The following is a 15,880-nucleotide window of genomic DNA, read 5'->3' as shown; positions in this document are numbered from 1 at the left end:
TTTTCTTGGGCTTTATTTCCCTCTCTCTTTTTTACTATATTTCTTTTAATTACAATTATTATTTATTCTTATTGTTATTATATTTTATTTTACTTCTTAAACTCTTCTTTTCTTAACCCACAAGTTTTACTTTTTTTTTTCCAATTCTCCTCCCCACTCCCAGCGGCTGCATGGTGCTTAGTTGCTGGCTGGGATTAAACCACGACAGATGTTATTTTGCTATCCTGTTTATTTTTGAGGTACTCTTGCATTTCTGTCTGTTGTCCATATATTAAATTATAATTCTGTGATTAAATTAAATACAAGAAAAATTATTATGGTAATATGTGTTTGGCAATTAAATGATGTCTGAAAAAAATACAGTTAATCATGTGAGTATAATTAAGAGACTGTTTCTTTAGTCAACTGTATTACAAAAGTAATTCTACCGAAGTAACAAGTCCCAATGTTTCCAGGAAGCACAGCTAGATTTTTAACTGCTGGCCTAACAAGAGGTAATAACTGACAAATTTCATCTTGCTAAACTTGACTGAGGTGGCAGTAAGAAAGACGTACACGCACACATACATTTTTGTACTTTAGATATTTGTATGTATATATATCATTCATATTCAAGGCAATACCAAGAAACACTTCACTAATGTAAATAGACTGATGAGTTATTTATCTTTGGAGACTGTTTTCTTAAAACATGTCTAATTAATTTGCTTACTTCCTCAAGTCTCTCTTACAGCTGTATAATGAAAGTCCGACTCCTGACATCGTTTGTTTTATCAACAGTAAATTTAATGCTTTTCTTTAGTTAAGCAGGTATGAACTTGTAGAGTATGCAGACGAGGTGGCACACGCCTATTTTTAATAGTCTTGAAGTAAGAAAACATCATCTTACAATAAAGGTGACTCATCTAGAAATGTAGTTAAGCTCAGGCTAATACAAAACATCCTAAAAAATTTCCATTAGGACTAGTGCCCTCAGGGTAGGTATCTGTGAGCTCTAGTTCCAACATGTAAACTTTAAATGGTGCTTCTCAGTGGAAGTTTCTAACTTAAAGTTTGACTGAGTCTGCTCCTTTTTCTTTTCTTAAGGGCCCATCTTCTGCAATGACTTTTTCACAAGAGCATGCACTTGCAGATTGGCTATTTTGCCTCATGTTTGGCTGAACAAGTCTCTGCTGATGTAGATACAATTTTGTTTTGGAAGTGCCAAGAAGACTATCTTAATGCCTTCAAACTGTTTGTAACTGTTGGGAGCTACGTGCTGTTTTGTGTCATATGAAGAACCCACATGACTTTTTATTTAAAAAATAAATACATGTTGACATAAGCCTTGTTTAGCAAAGGACAGATACCTTACTCGAGGCAGGCTGCGTTTTCGTGGGCACACTCATTAACCAGTGGCTGTTCTCTGCTGTGTGGCAAAGAAATAAGCTGGCAGGCAGGGAGGTACTCCTCGGGATAGTTATTGTCAGACAAAAACAACCCTCTTCCTTGTCTTCTGCCACAAAATCTTCCTCTTTTTCTTGTATACTAATATTGGTAGGGGCAGTGTCAAGTTTGGCTTTTGGTTTTTGTGGCTACAGAGAAATGTGAAATGGGTAAACAGAAAATTGTTAGATATTTTTGGTTACCTATATTATACAAATAACAATTTCAGCTTACTCTGTTGAGCATGAATGAACTAAGTGCTTGGCAGTACTTATTTCATTTCTCTAGTGTTTACAGTGGTAGAAACATCTTTGTTATGAGACATTAAAAATGCCACGGAGAACCTTACTGAATTTCCAGACCAGTCAAGCCATTGCTGTGTAGAAAGTGAAAATGGAAATATGATAAATTAATTTACTATTTTGAATTCACTGAAAACTTCAAAAGTATTTTGATGCATGGAATGTGCTTCCAAAATAGTAGGAATTGTACTGACAGACCAAGAATGGCGTGGTATGAACGTATGTTTACAAAAACAAGTGTATGTATACACGTATATATGCAATTAAGACAAAAAATGTATGTCTGTAGGCTAAAACCTATTTGCCATTCAGATGCATTTTTATTCTTATGGTATTAATTCCCTAGGATATGATATTTATGATCTTATTCAAAGTATTATTTTAATTGCTGCTTGTTTGTGGCATGTTTTTCAGGGTAAACTTCTAAGTCGTTTGTCAGAGTACACTTAATGTATTTTCTAACTAAGGTAGTTCCATAAACAGACGCACATTTTAATTTCTAATTTTGGGTGAGATCCTAGGATAAAGACTGTATCAGGTGCCACTGAATAATAGTGTGATCTAAAGCTTTCAGGATATCAAAGAAGGACACAGAAAATTGAAAATTAAGTTTTCTGCTGGAGAGAGAAGGAGGTTTAATGGAACAAATTCCGAAATCCTGTATCAAGTTTATCTTTAATGAAGAAAATCCCCACCCCTTTCCTGATACAGAAATTTACTGTTTAACCTAATAGAATTTGGCAGTGTGAAGTTTTAACTATTTTTAATTTTATGAAAAAAACATACTCTTGAGTGGACGTTAAATGTGATGCAGTATGGGGACTGTTAATCCATAATAGGTACAGCTGGAAAGAAGCTGAGAGTAAATGGGAAATGTGTATTGGGAAGATGAGGTTTCCAGGGAAATAACAAGTTTAAAGTAGAGTAAGAGGAAGGCAAAGCAAGAGAAAGATGTTGATAGGTAATGTGGGAGAGAGAGAAAAAAATTAATAGATGGGCAGATGAAAAGTAAGGTACGGCGTTAAAGGTAGGGAAGAAAAGTAGAGCAGTGGTGCATGGTGGGAGGACAAGAGGTAACAGGCAACAACTGAACCAAGGGAAGTTCCGACTCAATAAAAGGAAAAACTCTTTCACCATGAGGACAATCACACAGTGAACAGGTTGCCCAAAGAGGTTGTGCACTCTTTGTGCTCCAAGGTTTTCAAGTGCCAGGAGGGTAGGGGGCTGAGCAACCAGGCCTGACCTCATGGGTGATCCTGCTTTGAGCAGGAGTTTGGACTGGTCACCTCCTGAAGTCCCGTCCAGCCTGAGTTATCCAGCGCTCCAGTGAAAACCAAAGTTTTCTTAGCTGAGTCTTAAAATTCTTTGTGACATGGCCGTGACGTGGTTTTCCAGAATGACTCCTTCATTCCCCCAAACAGACTTCTGAAAACCAGGAATGAAGTGCCGCACGTGGTTAGCTTTCCTGGCAGCCAGCAGTACTCATGAAATCCGTGGAGTCAGGGGCCAGCGCTCCAGCTCCGCTCACGGGCTTCAGCGGGATTACGCTGCGTGACAGAGCTCCATCAGCTACCAGGGGTGGGACACAGGCAGCCTTGGCGAGGAAGGCGCCGCTCAGCCTTCCTTCCCACAGTACAGCAAAGGTGCAGACCATTAAATTAACATGTAGATCTCTCTTGGCCGCTTGAAATAGTTGGGATTTAAATGGAAATTGAATTTTAAAGCTCAACTAGAACAGAACTGTTGCTTTGCTATAAGGGTTTTATAAACGATGATTTCCCAGACTTCCTTTGTTCACTTTTCTTGATCGTTTAAAAGCATCCGGCATCCTTTCAATGTATATATTATCATGACTTTAATTTTTTCATACTTTATTAATAGACTTTCCCCCTATAACATTGCATTCCTCCCAGATTAAAAATAGAATTTTTCACACTTCATTCAATTTTGCTTTCTTCTTTAATAAAGTCAATTAGTCACTTTGTTTTGGTAGTTGTCTCCATTCTCATTGACCTTACAGGAAGTCAGAGGTTTAAGGGGGCTGGGGAGAGGAGTGAGATGGGCTTTTATCGTTGCGGTCTTTGAGCAGCCTCTTGTGAGGTTACTTTTGACACTTGCTGTTGATAACTGACTTCTTCTTAAAAAGAACTGTCTGAGCGTAAGTTATGGTGCCCTTTTTGGATTCCACAGCCTTCTTCCACATGTGGATTTTTGTAATAGCTCCAATCTGACCTTCTTCATTAAATTACTTAGTTCAATAGAATCCGAGTTCTTGAAATCCGATATGCCGGTCTGGTTTATTGTGTGCATCTATCTTGTATCTGCAGTGGATCCGCATTCCCTGTACAGTTCTACATTCAAGTGGCTCTTGCTCTGATTTCAATCTACCCACCGGTTTCTTTCTGCTAATAAGAAATTAATTCAATATGGTTTCCCATTGACCCAGTTTTTAGACTGTAATTTTTTCTGCATTAAGTAGAAGGCAACTTTGGGGCAAGTTCAGTTTATATTTTTGCCCAGTGAATCTATGGGAAGACAATTTCTCCCACAGTTGTGGTATCCTGTGATCTCCAGTCCTGTGAGCACTGGCCATGCTTTTCTTTAATTCTCACTTTCATCTAGTTGTGATGGTTTATAAGCAGATGTTTATTGTTCTCTCTCCCTCCTCCCCATTGTTGCTAACTTAATACAAAGCCAGTTGCTACCACTGTTTTTGTTGTCACATTATAAATATTGGACTGAATAAAAGCCCATGATTCATAAAATCATTGTAATTACCTTTTGGGATCCTCAGTGGTTAATTCACTTTTCCTGCTCACAAAAAAATGTTTAAAAATCACAAGTCGCTTTACAATGATGTTAACTCTGCAGCAGCTTTAAAATTAATTTTCAGGTCTGTGTATCTATTTTTGTAGAGAAGTCTTTGAGTTTACAATAGAAAGTGTGATGTTTACTTAAGTGACGCATCTGATTGAACTTATTGTGTGGTATGTAATTATAAAAAGAACTTTCCACATGCAACAAATATGTATCTTTATATTCAGACTTGTTTGAAGAGCAGTTAGGCCATATTTTTATAATTTCTTTTATGTCTTTCACTACTAATTTATTTTGTGGTGGTGTTTGATATATTTCTGTCCCTGAAGATTCATTGAAGTCTGCTTTAAACATAATTAGACTTTACATTTATGAAATTTCTAGCTGCTTATAGAATGGCTACCCCAAAGACATAGGAAATCTTATGTTTTGGTCTGCATATTAATTCAACATCTAAAGGATAAAATCCTGAATTTAGAAGCAAGAGTTCCAGACTTGAATTATTTTTATTTGTTTGCTTAAAAAAAGGAAAATGCTCACTGAATCTTGAAATTGTAGTCAATAACAAGAGAAAATACTAATTTTCTGAAATATTTGCTTTATGGAGCAGATCAGGCAATAATTTGAAACTATTGTTCTTGGTATCAACAAAATGTTATATTCTTTTCCCCCACCAGTAAAAGATCTATGGAGTTCCCCATGCCAAGATCTTTGTCACTGACTCTGCAACTTTTTTGGTATTGAGGTGAACAGTTATACCTGCTGTCCCCCCGAATAGAACCTTTAATACTTTTTTTTTTACTATTATGTAGTATACATTGTTGGGAAGAGGATTTATGCTATCCCCTGGGTTGTTTTTTCTTTTCTCAGTATTGCTGACACTGCATTTAGTAATCTGTTGAAGTGATAAGTGGTATGAATTTTTCAAAAAGTTATGTACTTGATTGTCACCTAATGTCACATAAACAAATACCTTTTCTTAGAAGTCCCTTATTTCAATGGGCTTTGGGGACAGGCCTTATGTGATGTTTTCACGTTGTACAAAATCATATAAATTATAATATGAATTTTATATTTGAGGTATATGTTATATAAATTATGTAGTTATATTAACTGTGCATTGAAATAAGTAGTCTTAGAATTAATTTACAGCTGTTGGAAAGGCTCTGTCTAAAGACAGCGGTATGTGGATTGAAGGTAATGTTTAGCAGATTCGTAATTTTGGTTGATTTACCGTTGCATGAAATACTAAGGTATTTTTTTTGATCACAGACAACCTCTCTCAACGAGTTTGTGTTATTACCGATGTGAAGGAAGCTGTTGCACAAGTAGGTTTTCTCCTTCATGAATCTCTGAAAAGCCAAATAAAAGTAAGTAAGTACAACTCTGGCTGTAAACTGTACGATTAATTTAATGTTTCTGGCTGTCACAACTCATAAGAAATGGTCTAAATAATATGAATAGAGAAACTGAGACCTCCTGTGTCACTGCAGTATTTATTACAAGGGATTAACACCAGGTGTGGAAGTTGCCAGGAAAGAAGTGTCTTCTGCGCAGTTATGCTGTAGAGGGGGATCTTGCAGATCCTGTTAAAATGTATAAATTAGATTAGAGAAGAAATTGGATCCAGACAACACAGAGGCCATTTTCTTTATGTTTTATGAACTCAGTAAGCCCAAATTGTTACAAATATGTTACAGAGGAAATACTTTTGTTACTTTGAAATCTGTTTTAAAGTCTGAACCAATTAAAGAGTAAGTTGTGTTCCTGCGGAGCTGCGAATGCAAAGTCAAATTAATGAGCCTTTTCGCAGAGAGATAGGGGTAGAGTTCACTCATAATGAGTGCTTATTGAAGCCATTGCTGTAGGATATTGATGGAATTTTCTACTGGCATTTAACTGTCTTTTCATTATTCCTACTAATAGCACTATCACATATTTTAATTTTCCCAAAGGCAATTAACATTTGGTAATTGCTTAAATCATGACTGATCTTGGGCTGATTCTTAATTATATCTTATGTGATGATATCACGTCTTTCTGTTACTCAGAGAAAAAGACAAGGAATAGCTGTTCATAAGTACAGGTTTCCTGACTTGCATGTTACTTCTGTAATGGTTTTGTTCATGTCTGGTGATCTTCTGCATTGTGTGCTTAGTTTCTTCTGTAGCAAACTGTATTGCTGTGTTATATCTAGGAACGTTATTTCGAATTGCACTTAGAGTTTATGTTTGGAGAGAATTGTGTTTAGTATGGAAAATCATGCTTTGTTTCAATTAAATGTCTACATTTAAAAGCACAAAACTTTAGTAGAGTTGAATGAGATCTTTTCTCATCTGAATAGCTGTATAATGGAGCAGTAGGTTTCCATTTCACTGATACCAGATCCATTGCTATTTTCCCTTTTTTCTCTCTGTTTAAGCTATTCTGCGGTTACTAGGAAGACGTCACATACCCATATTAGGAAAAAAATAGTTCTTTAATGTTATCTATATCTATGTATTATGTTTGCAGATAACCACTTCAATCATACCATGAGAAACACTTCCAAGCCAGTAAGAAAAGTCAAAGAATGCATTATGTTTGAACAGCTAACACTGTGACTCCAAACTGAGCAACCTTCAAATCAGACTGGCACCAAAACTAGTTAAAATTTAGAACGTTTCCAAATTTTCGTTGCAAAACCAGTTAGTTGTTGGGTTGGTCAGGCACCTGAACCTATGGTACATTTGAATAAAACATGTGCAAAATGACCACAAACAAGGCAATGAGGATATAAAAGGAAGGGACTCCTTCTGTCCTCCTGATAGAGGACTGAATTATTTTCATGGCTCTATTAAATCAGTTTTAGTTGATGGTTTCTAGCACTGTTCTCTTTTTTTTTTTTTTTTTTTTTTTTGTTCCATGTTGTCTTTCTTCATAGTGAAGTTGATTGTTAAATTTCTCTTCAAGACTTTCAAAACATTCCTGCAAAGTGACACCTGCCAAGGAACTCCAGCAAGATCTGTGTCTTTTATTGTTCCTTGAAACATCCTTAGTCGTTCATTTTATGAACCCTTAAATTGAAAATTTATAAAAACTAATATTTTTGTATTGAGTGTCTTGTTCTTAAACAGTAGAATCTCTGAGTTAATTTTTAAGCTTACTGCTTTACAGAACTTCTAAATTTGAAGCACCTTAGAATGAATATATCCACTGCCCTATGATTTCTCAAGTGAAGCACAGTAACCTTGTGTGAGAGAGATTTGACTCTGTACAACATGAGAATTATTTTAAGTGAGTTGAACATGCCACACTGAAAGCTGGGCCTTTTCAAAGGGCTAATTGGAGGGTAATTGATCTAAATAAGACATTAATTGGGAATTGTTCAGTAGAGTGCATACTATCTGAAATGTAAGCTATAGTCAATATTTTAACGTTTTAGATAGTTTTGACAGTCTAGTTCCCAGTAGCAGCCATATTTACTTTTAAGGTGATCATGAAAGAAGAATTCAAAATAAATGTTCGTAGAGGTATTTCTGAGAGACTCCAGTAACATGATAATGCCAATAAGAGGGGGAAAAAAGACCTAAAAATTGAACTAATGAGATAAAGAAAATGAAAATAAAAGCTTTTCTAAAAAAAAATAATAAAATATTAAGGCAGCAGATATTGCTTGCTGAGTACTTTAAGAGTATTTTATTCAGCGTTACTGTAAACTATAACTAATAAATGAATGTTTTGCAGAAGATACCTGACTGTGAAAGATGTAAATTGAGTCTTTCCTTCAGTTTGTTATTTAGCCCGTTCTTTTGAAGCAAGCAAACCTAAATGGGGGCTGAAGGAGCTTTCTTCTGTGACTGGAAATTATGTACTTCTGCTTATTCAGTGACAAGGTGCTCCTGTCCCATGAGATGTAATCAGTTGGATGAAGTTGTGTGTTATTTTTGCGGCTGGATAAATATCCACAAGCAGTATATCAGAATATTTGGTGGTTTTCAATTAGGAAATGAACTAGTGTTCTAGTAAGAGAAATTCACTAATTTCTTAACCATTGCATTGTCCATCTGCTGCATTGGTATTAACTGTGATTTTAAATCCTGATAGAATTTAACTGACTTTTACAGATTCCCAATGTCCTGCTGCTGTTTTTTGGTTTTATGAAAGTGGATGTTGAATATAGTTGAAACTTCAGCACAGGGTGGGCATCTGATAAGTAGGAAAACATTAAAGAAAAAGCATTTATTATTCCTATCTTCACATTCATAAAACCTTGCCGTCTCTGCTTTTGTATACTAGCTGAATATCAATTGCTACAATGACCAGGAGCCAGTAAGCAAATCCATATGTTTTTTTTTCTAGTTAAACACCGAAACATTGTGACAAACACTTTTTACTGAGGTGGTTTTTTTTAGATAATTTTTGCTCTCTCAAGTAGCTGATAACTTTGATTAATATTAATTTTAATTTAAAAAATACTTTTGTTAGGAAAATAGCAAGCCAAATAGAATATGAATTAGTTTTAGTTAATTGATGTATTGACACTTCTAGTCAGGCAGCTGTGCTTACTTTTCCAAGAGAGAAAGCTGATTTAATTTTTGCTGGATAATGTGGCTGTAAAACAAAGGCAAAGTGTACTGCTTTGTCAAATTGTTCAAGTTAAATCAAAACTCTGATACACTAAATTAATTTTTAAATGTTCAGGAATACTTAAGCATCATGCATTGTAATATCTCAAGGAAAAAAAAAGGGAGTAGGCTTTCTCCCTTGAGTTATGTTCTGTTTACCTTTTGAAAGACCCTGGCATGCAGTATGCTTCTGTTCATCTCAGTATGTCCAAGGTTGTAAAGGTACTGGGGATTTCTGATTTTACTTCTGTAGAAGTTCAAGCCAGGAGAGACCTGGAGTATTGTGTTTTTGAAGTATTTTAAGTAATTCTTGCCTTCTGTGATTTTTTTTTTTTTTTTTAAATCTCTTTAAAATATTAAATGTCAACTGTTTGGGGCTGTGTTATCAAATTTTCAGCCCAAAATGTTTCTAAAATCTTTAATGCGTAAATATCAACTTTTGGGTTTCAAACCACCTTCCTTTGCAAACAAGTTAGCTCCCCAGGTATTACAAAAATAAACAAATACAGCTTTAGATAACAGTGCAAAGCCTTTTTTAATGTTGTATTTGTACTTCTGTTGGATTGTGGATTGAGTGACATTTTGAGGGAACAGAGCAGTCTACTGCTTCTGTTGTTTGCTGCTATATATAATATGTCTTCTGGGCAGAAATAAAGCTTATGTGAGCAGTGGAACAGTGAGCTTTGCTGGTTTAATAGAAGCAACGGGAAGATTTTGCCTTACTTTCAAAGGTTTGTTATTGGCTTCAAAGTGTTATCTTCTCTTAGGGAACCAATTCCCCTTCCCTGGTTTGCTGTGTTACTTAAGGCAATCCTGAAGCTGATAATGTAGTAGAATCTACTTTTTAATTTTAATTAGGATAAGACAATGTCGTAGCTGGTGTTATAGTTGAAATAAGTATGTCTGTGATTAAGACAGTATTCACTGAGGAAATTATTTTTGGGAGAAATTCTAGATGAGTGTTGTCACATGCAGAATCCTAGAGTACCTGTGCACCTGGTCTTTCATGTGTGCTTCTTCATTTATTTTATTTTTAGTTGCATGAAGACAAAATATATATGTATTTGAATATTGCAGAGATTTTTCTCCAGTTAGCGGTCTAAAATCATTAGATCGTCTTGGTCCTATGAGCAGCGTTTCCATCTCTGGGAACAGTTGAGCATCCTAACCCAGGCAGCAGCACTGGTGGCTGATGCTTCCAGGGCTGTGTCTGGAACGGCTGCCCCTAGCAGGGTGCTTCAGCCACAACCTGCAGAAAACTCTGCGGGCTGTTGGACTCCCTGCTTCACTGTTGAGTCACTGAACAATTTGAGGAATTTTTAATTCTCATAGTAGAAATAATAATTGTTGGGTTTAAATCATTAGAATGATCAAACTCTGCCATAATGGTGGAAGCTTTAGCAGATAGTTATTTAGCGGATACGTCGAACTTGTGACATAGTAATATTTTTTGTTTTCTAATCAGGTTGAAGCTATATCAATATCTCCAAGCAAAAATGATAGCCTTCTACAAAACATGTTTTCAGGACAGTGCTACAATTTTGTTCATGTAAATGTAAGTAGTAAGGATGCATGCTTCTGGTTTTGTACTTAAAATAATGACACAGTTGAATAATAAGTTGTTATTTCTGACCTCTTGGTATATCCATTGCGATGTTTGGTGTTTCTGATGTGCACCAAACTAGAACTTTGAGATACTGGTCCGTCCTTTCTTTCTTTCCTGGTTCTGCACTTCCACCAGTATATTCTTAAACCAGCCATGAGTTCTTGACTAAGAAGGGTGCAACTGAAAGTAGTTAAAAAATTCATTTCCTAGATATTGTATTGAAGTGTATTGTCTCCAGAAGAGATAGATAGTATGGGTAGTCATCAGGGTGTGCATTACTCTTGTGATCTAGGTTACTGTTTCCCATTTTGGACACATTCATGTCGTGCAATCTATAGTTGAGTCCCTGTATGGGAACAGAAGGGTTTTAGATGAACTGTATCTGAGACCAATCAAGACCCTTGAGCTTGTTTTATATATATATATATATATTTATATATATATATATTTCTCAAGGGTAATATTATTAATATCAATTTTTTTCAAAAAGCTATAAATGTACCAGAAAAAAGCATTACAAATATGTTAAAACCAACCAGCAACTCCCATACCTTGTTGTAACTTTTTTTGGTAAATAACAGCTCTTTGAATTCCATTTTTATGGAATCATTGTTTGATGTTTTTAGTAATTCTAAACGTTTATTTTCATTTAGGTTAAAGAGCATGCCATTCAAGAAACCCAGCAACTAGCGGGTACGTTGGAAGAATCAAGTATTCCTCTCTTATATCCAGTTGTCCTTATTTCGGTAGGTAACTCCTGTGAGTTACTGCAGAAAGAAACTTATGAAATATTTTTAAATGATAGCCTAGGTTTAAACTGCTGCTCGCTCTGAATAAAGTTGTCAATTTGAACTGTGTATTGGACTGTAAAGAGCATCATTTGCACTTCAGCAAAAGTACTGCATGCTGTCAGGAAGTAAACCAACAGTAGCAGATGACCATTTATTAGTGTTATATTTCTGAGAAAGACTCGTTGTGGATGGTCATAGTGAACTGTTAACTCCTGCTTTCCTGTTGTGCCCCATCTCTGCTGGGGATGCAGCAAATGGTGTCCTCTGCTTGAGTGCTCAGTTGAAACAGAATTAAGTGGCTTTATTTTTTTCTATGCTGTGTGGTTTATTCAGAGTTTTAGAATTATTGTTGCTTTTCTGGTCCAAGTATTAAAACTTAACTTTGAAGCACTTTGCAATATAACTTTAATAGATACTTTACTTATTGACATGCTGTAAGACTGAAAAATCTATTTTGGTATGCGGCAAAAGTTTTAAAGTGTATTTTTGACTGAAATTCTTATTATTTGAATATTGCTGTCAGAATAATGTAAGGGTTCATGTGGATGACAGCTGAAGGTGTATATGACTTTTATTTTACTCAGATTGTTAAAAAGGAGAAAATATGAGTAGATTTGAAGGTCTGTGTTCAGTGTAACCAGATCTAATTAATTCTGTCATTATGTTTTCTGGCTTAATAGGTAGGGATGAGAAGTATTGGGTGGAGTGAGTGTCATTGATGTCATATGTCACAAGGAGTAGCCTCTGGACTACATTTATTATACTCCCCAGCAATAACACAAGATAATATGTTGTGATTTTAACATATAATTCCTTATATAAAGCTCTTGAAAAAGGAATAAATAGTTATTTTATATAGAGCCTGAATAGTTTCTGAAGTGCATAGTCTAGTGATCTGGAGGTAAAACTGAGCATTTACTTCTTAATTTTAGGCTTAATCTGAAATTGAAGTGAAGAAATTTCATTACTGATCTAACAAATAAATGAGATACCATGAAGACAAATTACTTTTACAAATGAAAAAAGTTATATCCTTACTTGTTGTATGTTGTTGTCTTGGAGTGAGCTACTGTGATTCTATGAACATCAATATTTAGCACTTTATTTCTAGACCATCTTTTTTTCTTGACCCTATTTCTGAGGAAATTCAGGGTATAGCTTTAATTTTACTAAATTGTCAAAGATAAATTATTTCTACCTTTGATAGTCAGAGAAACGACATGCCTCTAATTCTGTTGCCCATTTACAAGGCTACTGGATGTGCAGAATGGTCTTTTCTGGACTGAGAAAGTTTTCAGTAGTCCTTTATCAAGATCATAAAAAACCATTTCTGTGTTAAATTTTGGGGGTGTGGAGGTGAGGTTGGAATTGTTAATCAACTAGGTAATACCACGATGTTAAAAGCATGCTTATCATGTACCCGATTCATAGCTAATCTCTACTCTGGACTTTGAATTAAGTGCTTTTTTGGTGTGACACATGGAATGTGAGAGCTTTATTTTAATAACTGTAGCTATAAATACTCTGGACTTAATATTTCCTGAGAGATAGGTATGAATGCAAATAGCGCTTACACAAGCTCACCATAAAACTCAGGTTTTGCCCCTAAGATACTAGCTCTTGAGGTCACTGTAGAATCCAGCACCATTTTTAATGAAAGTGTACTGGCTTGAACAACCAGCAACATGCACAGATCATTTAGGTGGACACTTTTTAAAATAGCCTCAGGACGAAATGATACATTTAATGGCTGTACTGTACTCCAGATCCATCAGTTGTTCCTGACAACTACTTGGAATTCCCTAAAACTAGTCAGTGTGAGAAAAGTCTCATAACAAGGTGGAAGCAGTTGCTAACACTTAAAACTCGGATACACATATAGTTGTTAAAAGCATCTTTAAAAAATGAAGTGCCCTAACTATAAAAAGGCATTTTATGCTACACTTTCCAGTTTTATGGAGGTACAACACTATCTTTTAGAAATTTAGAAGGAAAAAATAGGAGGGCTGGAAAGTATATTTTAAATTACTAAAGAATTAGCTAACAAATCATTGTCTTATATTAATCACCGGGAGCTATTTAAGTCTTTTAAACTTCTGATCCCTAAAACTCATTCCAAGTGGTATGGCTAGGGGATAGAAACTTCCTTCAGCAGTCTTTAATTAAATTTAGTGCTGGGTTTCCTCTTCACTAAGGCTTATCAGTGGGATTCTCCTCATCTTTATGCTTCGCTATATGCTTTAACATAAAACCTGAATGTGTTGTTAGTGGAGTCCCGTAGGACACTCTCTTGTGATGTAAAAGGGCACATTAATATTCCTCAGGCAAATGTGACTCAGAATTTTAAGCAACATGATGACATTTAAATAGTTTTAGGTGCTAGCTGTACGGGAAACATTATTCTTTTCTCCTCTCAAAAGTAAAACTGTTCCTGGTAGCGAATAATTGAAAGGATAAAAGAGGAGAGCAGCTAACTGCTTCCATCCTAACCTCATGATCAGAACAGTGCAGTGTAGGCTTTTGTGTAACTGGGAAGTTCTTGTCTGTTCTCTGATTTCAGGACACACTTTCTCATAATAATCTGATAATGAAGAGAATCAGCTTTATTTTTCCTTCCGATATTCATCTGGTTTAGTCGTGAACATGACGGGTGTTCCGGTTGTGCCAGATGGCCTGTTTAACCACCCTGGGGAGAATTACCCAGTAAAAAGATGAGCTTGCCCTGGGTGTGATGTCTTCTGTCCATATCCCCGCTATAAATTGGCACAGATTTCAAAGTCTATTCTTTATCCTGGTGCCTGACTGGAGTTTTTGGTGGCATCTGTAAGCTGAGGCAGCAATTGGACTATTGGATCTGGACATAGAAAAGGGAAGATTAGTGTTACAGGAGAAGCAGGAAGCACAGAGGTTAAACTTCATGTGGTTATCTGTCTGCATCAAACCAGTATCCTCTCCAACTCTGCTATAACCAGAAGAATCATACTCTTAAACCAATATTACTTTTCTGAGTAATACGTGTCCACGTTTGTAGATGCTATGAATGGATATGATTTTTGTTTTGTTGTTAGAAAGAAAGGAATGCTAGTACTTCAGCTCCGTAGTTGCCATTATTAGCATTTCAGCACAAAAGTGTAAGTTTGAGAAAAATCTCTTTTTAAAGCTGTGGAACAGGTTGACGATAAATAGGTGTTAGGTCATGTTTTCTTTAAATAATAGGTTGTAAAATTTCTTGTAAATAGCTGTAAATGAGCAGTACTTCATCTTGGTTTGGGTAAAAAATAACAAAATATTGAGTGTTCGAAAATGAATCTCTGCCTGTGTAGCAGAAGACAATAGCTTTGCTCCTGGTGAATACCCACCTAGACAGTAAACAGCTTTTTAAAAAGTGTTGCAAGGGAAAAAGAGTAAACCCCTGTTATCTGTCAGGATAAAACGAACACAAGGTGCAAAGGGAACTTGAAATAATTTCCCCAAGCACAGCTCTCTGGGGCTACCTCTGTGCTACTACCTCTCTGTGGTACTCACAGGTCAATTTTATATCAATGGAATCATTCAGCCAGAAAAATATTTTCTCTTCCTTATAAGGGGAAAGGTATTTCTGCTATTAGTAAATGCTGAAACTTTGTATGTCCAAATCATCATCCTTAATTTTGATTTCTACAGTTCATAGAAACTGTAAATTAAACTGATTGAACTGTGGAACACGCAAGCTTTGGGAAGGGATTGAGCTAGTGATACCTCCCCGGAGATACCAGTTCAGGTCCTGTAAGACCCACCATGGTTGTGCAGCATCCCTCCTGGGTATGGGACCTGCCTTTCCCTGCCCAAGAGCTCAGGACGGTTGTATCCCTAACTTCTTTTGAAGTAGTTCCTGCTTTTTAGACTTGAAGTGTTATCTTGAAATTAATCCAATGTAGGCACCTAATATGCTATACTGAAAAGGTAGTAAATACAGAAGAAATCTTTAAAGAATGCAGTTCCATTTTGAAAACCTTAAAGATGCTTAAGGAAAACACCAGCATTTTTTTCTAGTATCCTGATTAAACAAAACAAACCAAAAGTCTGGGAAAGTTAGATTGGAGCTTAGAAAAGAATGTTGTTTGTTTTCCGATTTAATTAAATATGTTTAATATGCAGTTAGAACATTGGGCTCTGATGTATTCGGGTGTATTGGTTTCACTGTGCTTTGAAAAGAAATAATTTTCATGTCACTAAATATGCGAGTAGTGGAATTCAATGGTAATAGAAGCTAACTAAGAAAAAAACTTAGCCTGTATTTTTGGGGACAGACTTTTTAGTAGGGTCTGTTTCAATAGGACAAGGGGTGGTGGT

At 35.7% G+C, this 15,880-nt stretch overlaps 1 protein-coding gene across 2 annotated transcripts in view; it reads left to right on the top strand.

Annotated features, from left to right (window-relative positions):
• The window catches only part of CRPPA (CDP-L-ribitol pyrophosphorylase A), a 115,428-nt gene that overhangs the window by 51,828 nt on the left and 47,720 nt on the right, over positions 1-15,880 (top strand). Inside the window, exons 6-8 of one of the 2 annotated variants that reach the window (XM_086468321.1) lie at positions 5,817-5,914; positions 10,617-10,713; positions 11,418-11,503. In XM_086468321.1, the coding sequence (XP_086324447.1) occupies positions 5,817-5,914; positions 10,617-10,713; positions 11,418-11,503 (281 nt within the window). Of the gene's footprint in view, positions 1-5,816; positions 5,915-10,616; positions 10,714-11,410; positions 11,504-15,880 lie in introns of both variants that reach the window. The other variant, XM_086468320.1, reaches the window with a different exon arrangement.

The sequence above is a fragment of the Leptosomus discolor genome, chromosome 7 (genome assembly GCF_034619465.1).
Source record: "Leptosomus discolor isolate bLepDis1 chromosome 7, bLepDis1.hap2, whole genome shotgun sequence".
Lineage (NCBI taxonomy): Eukaryota > Metazoa > Chordata > Aves > Leptosomiformes > Leptosomidae > Leptosomus > Leptosomus discolor.
This window is presented reverse-complemented; position numbering and strand designations above follow the sequence as displayed.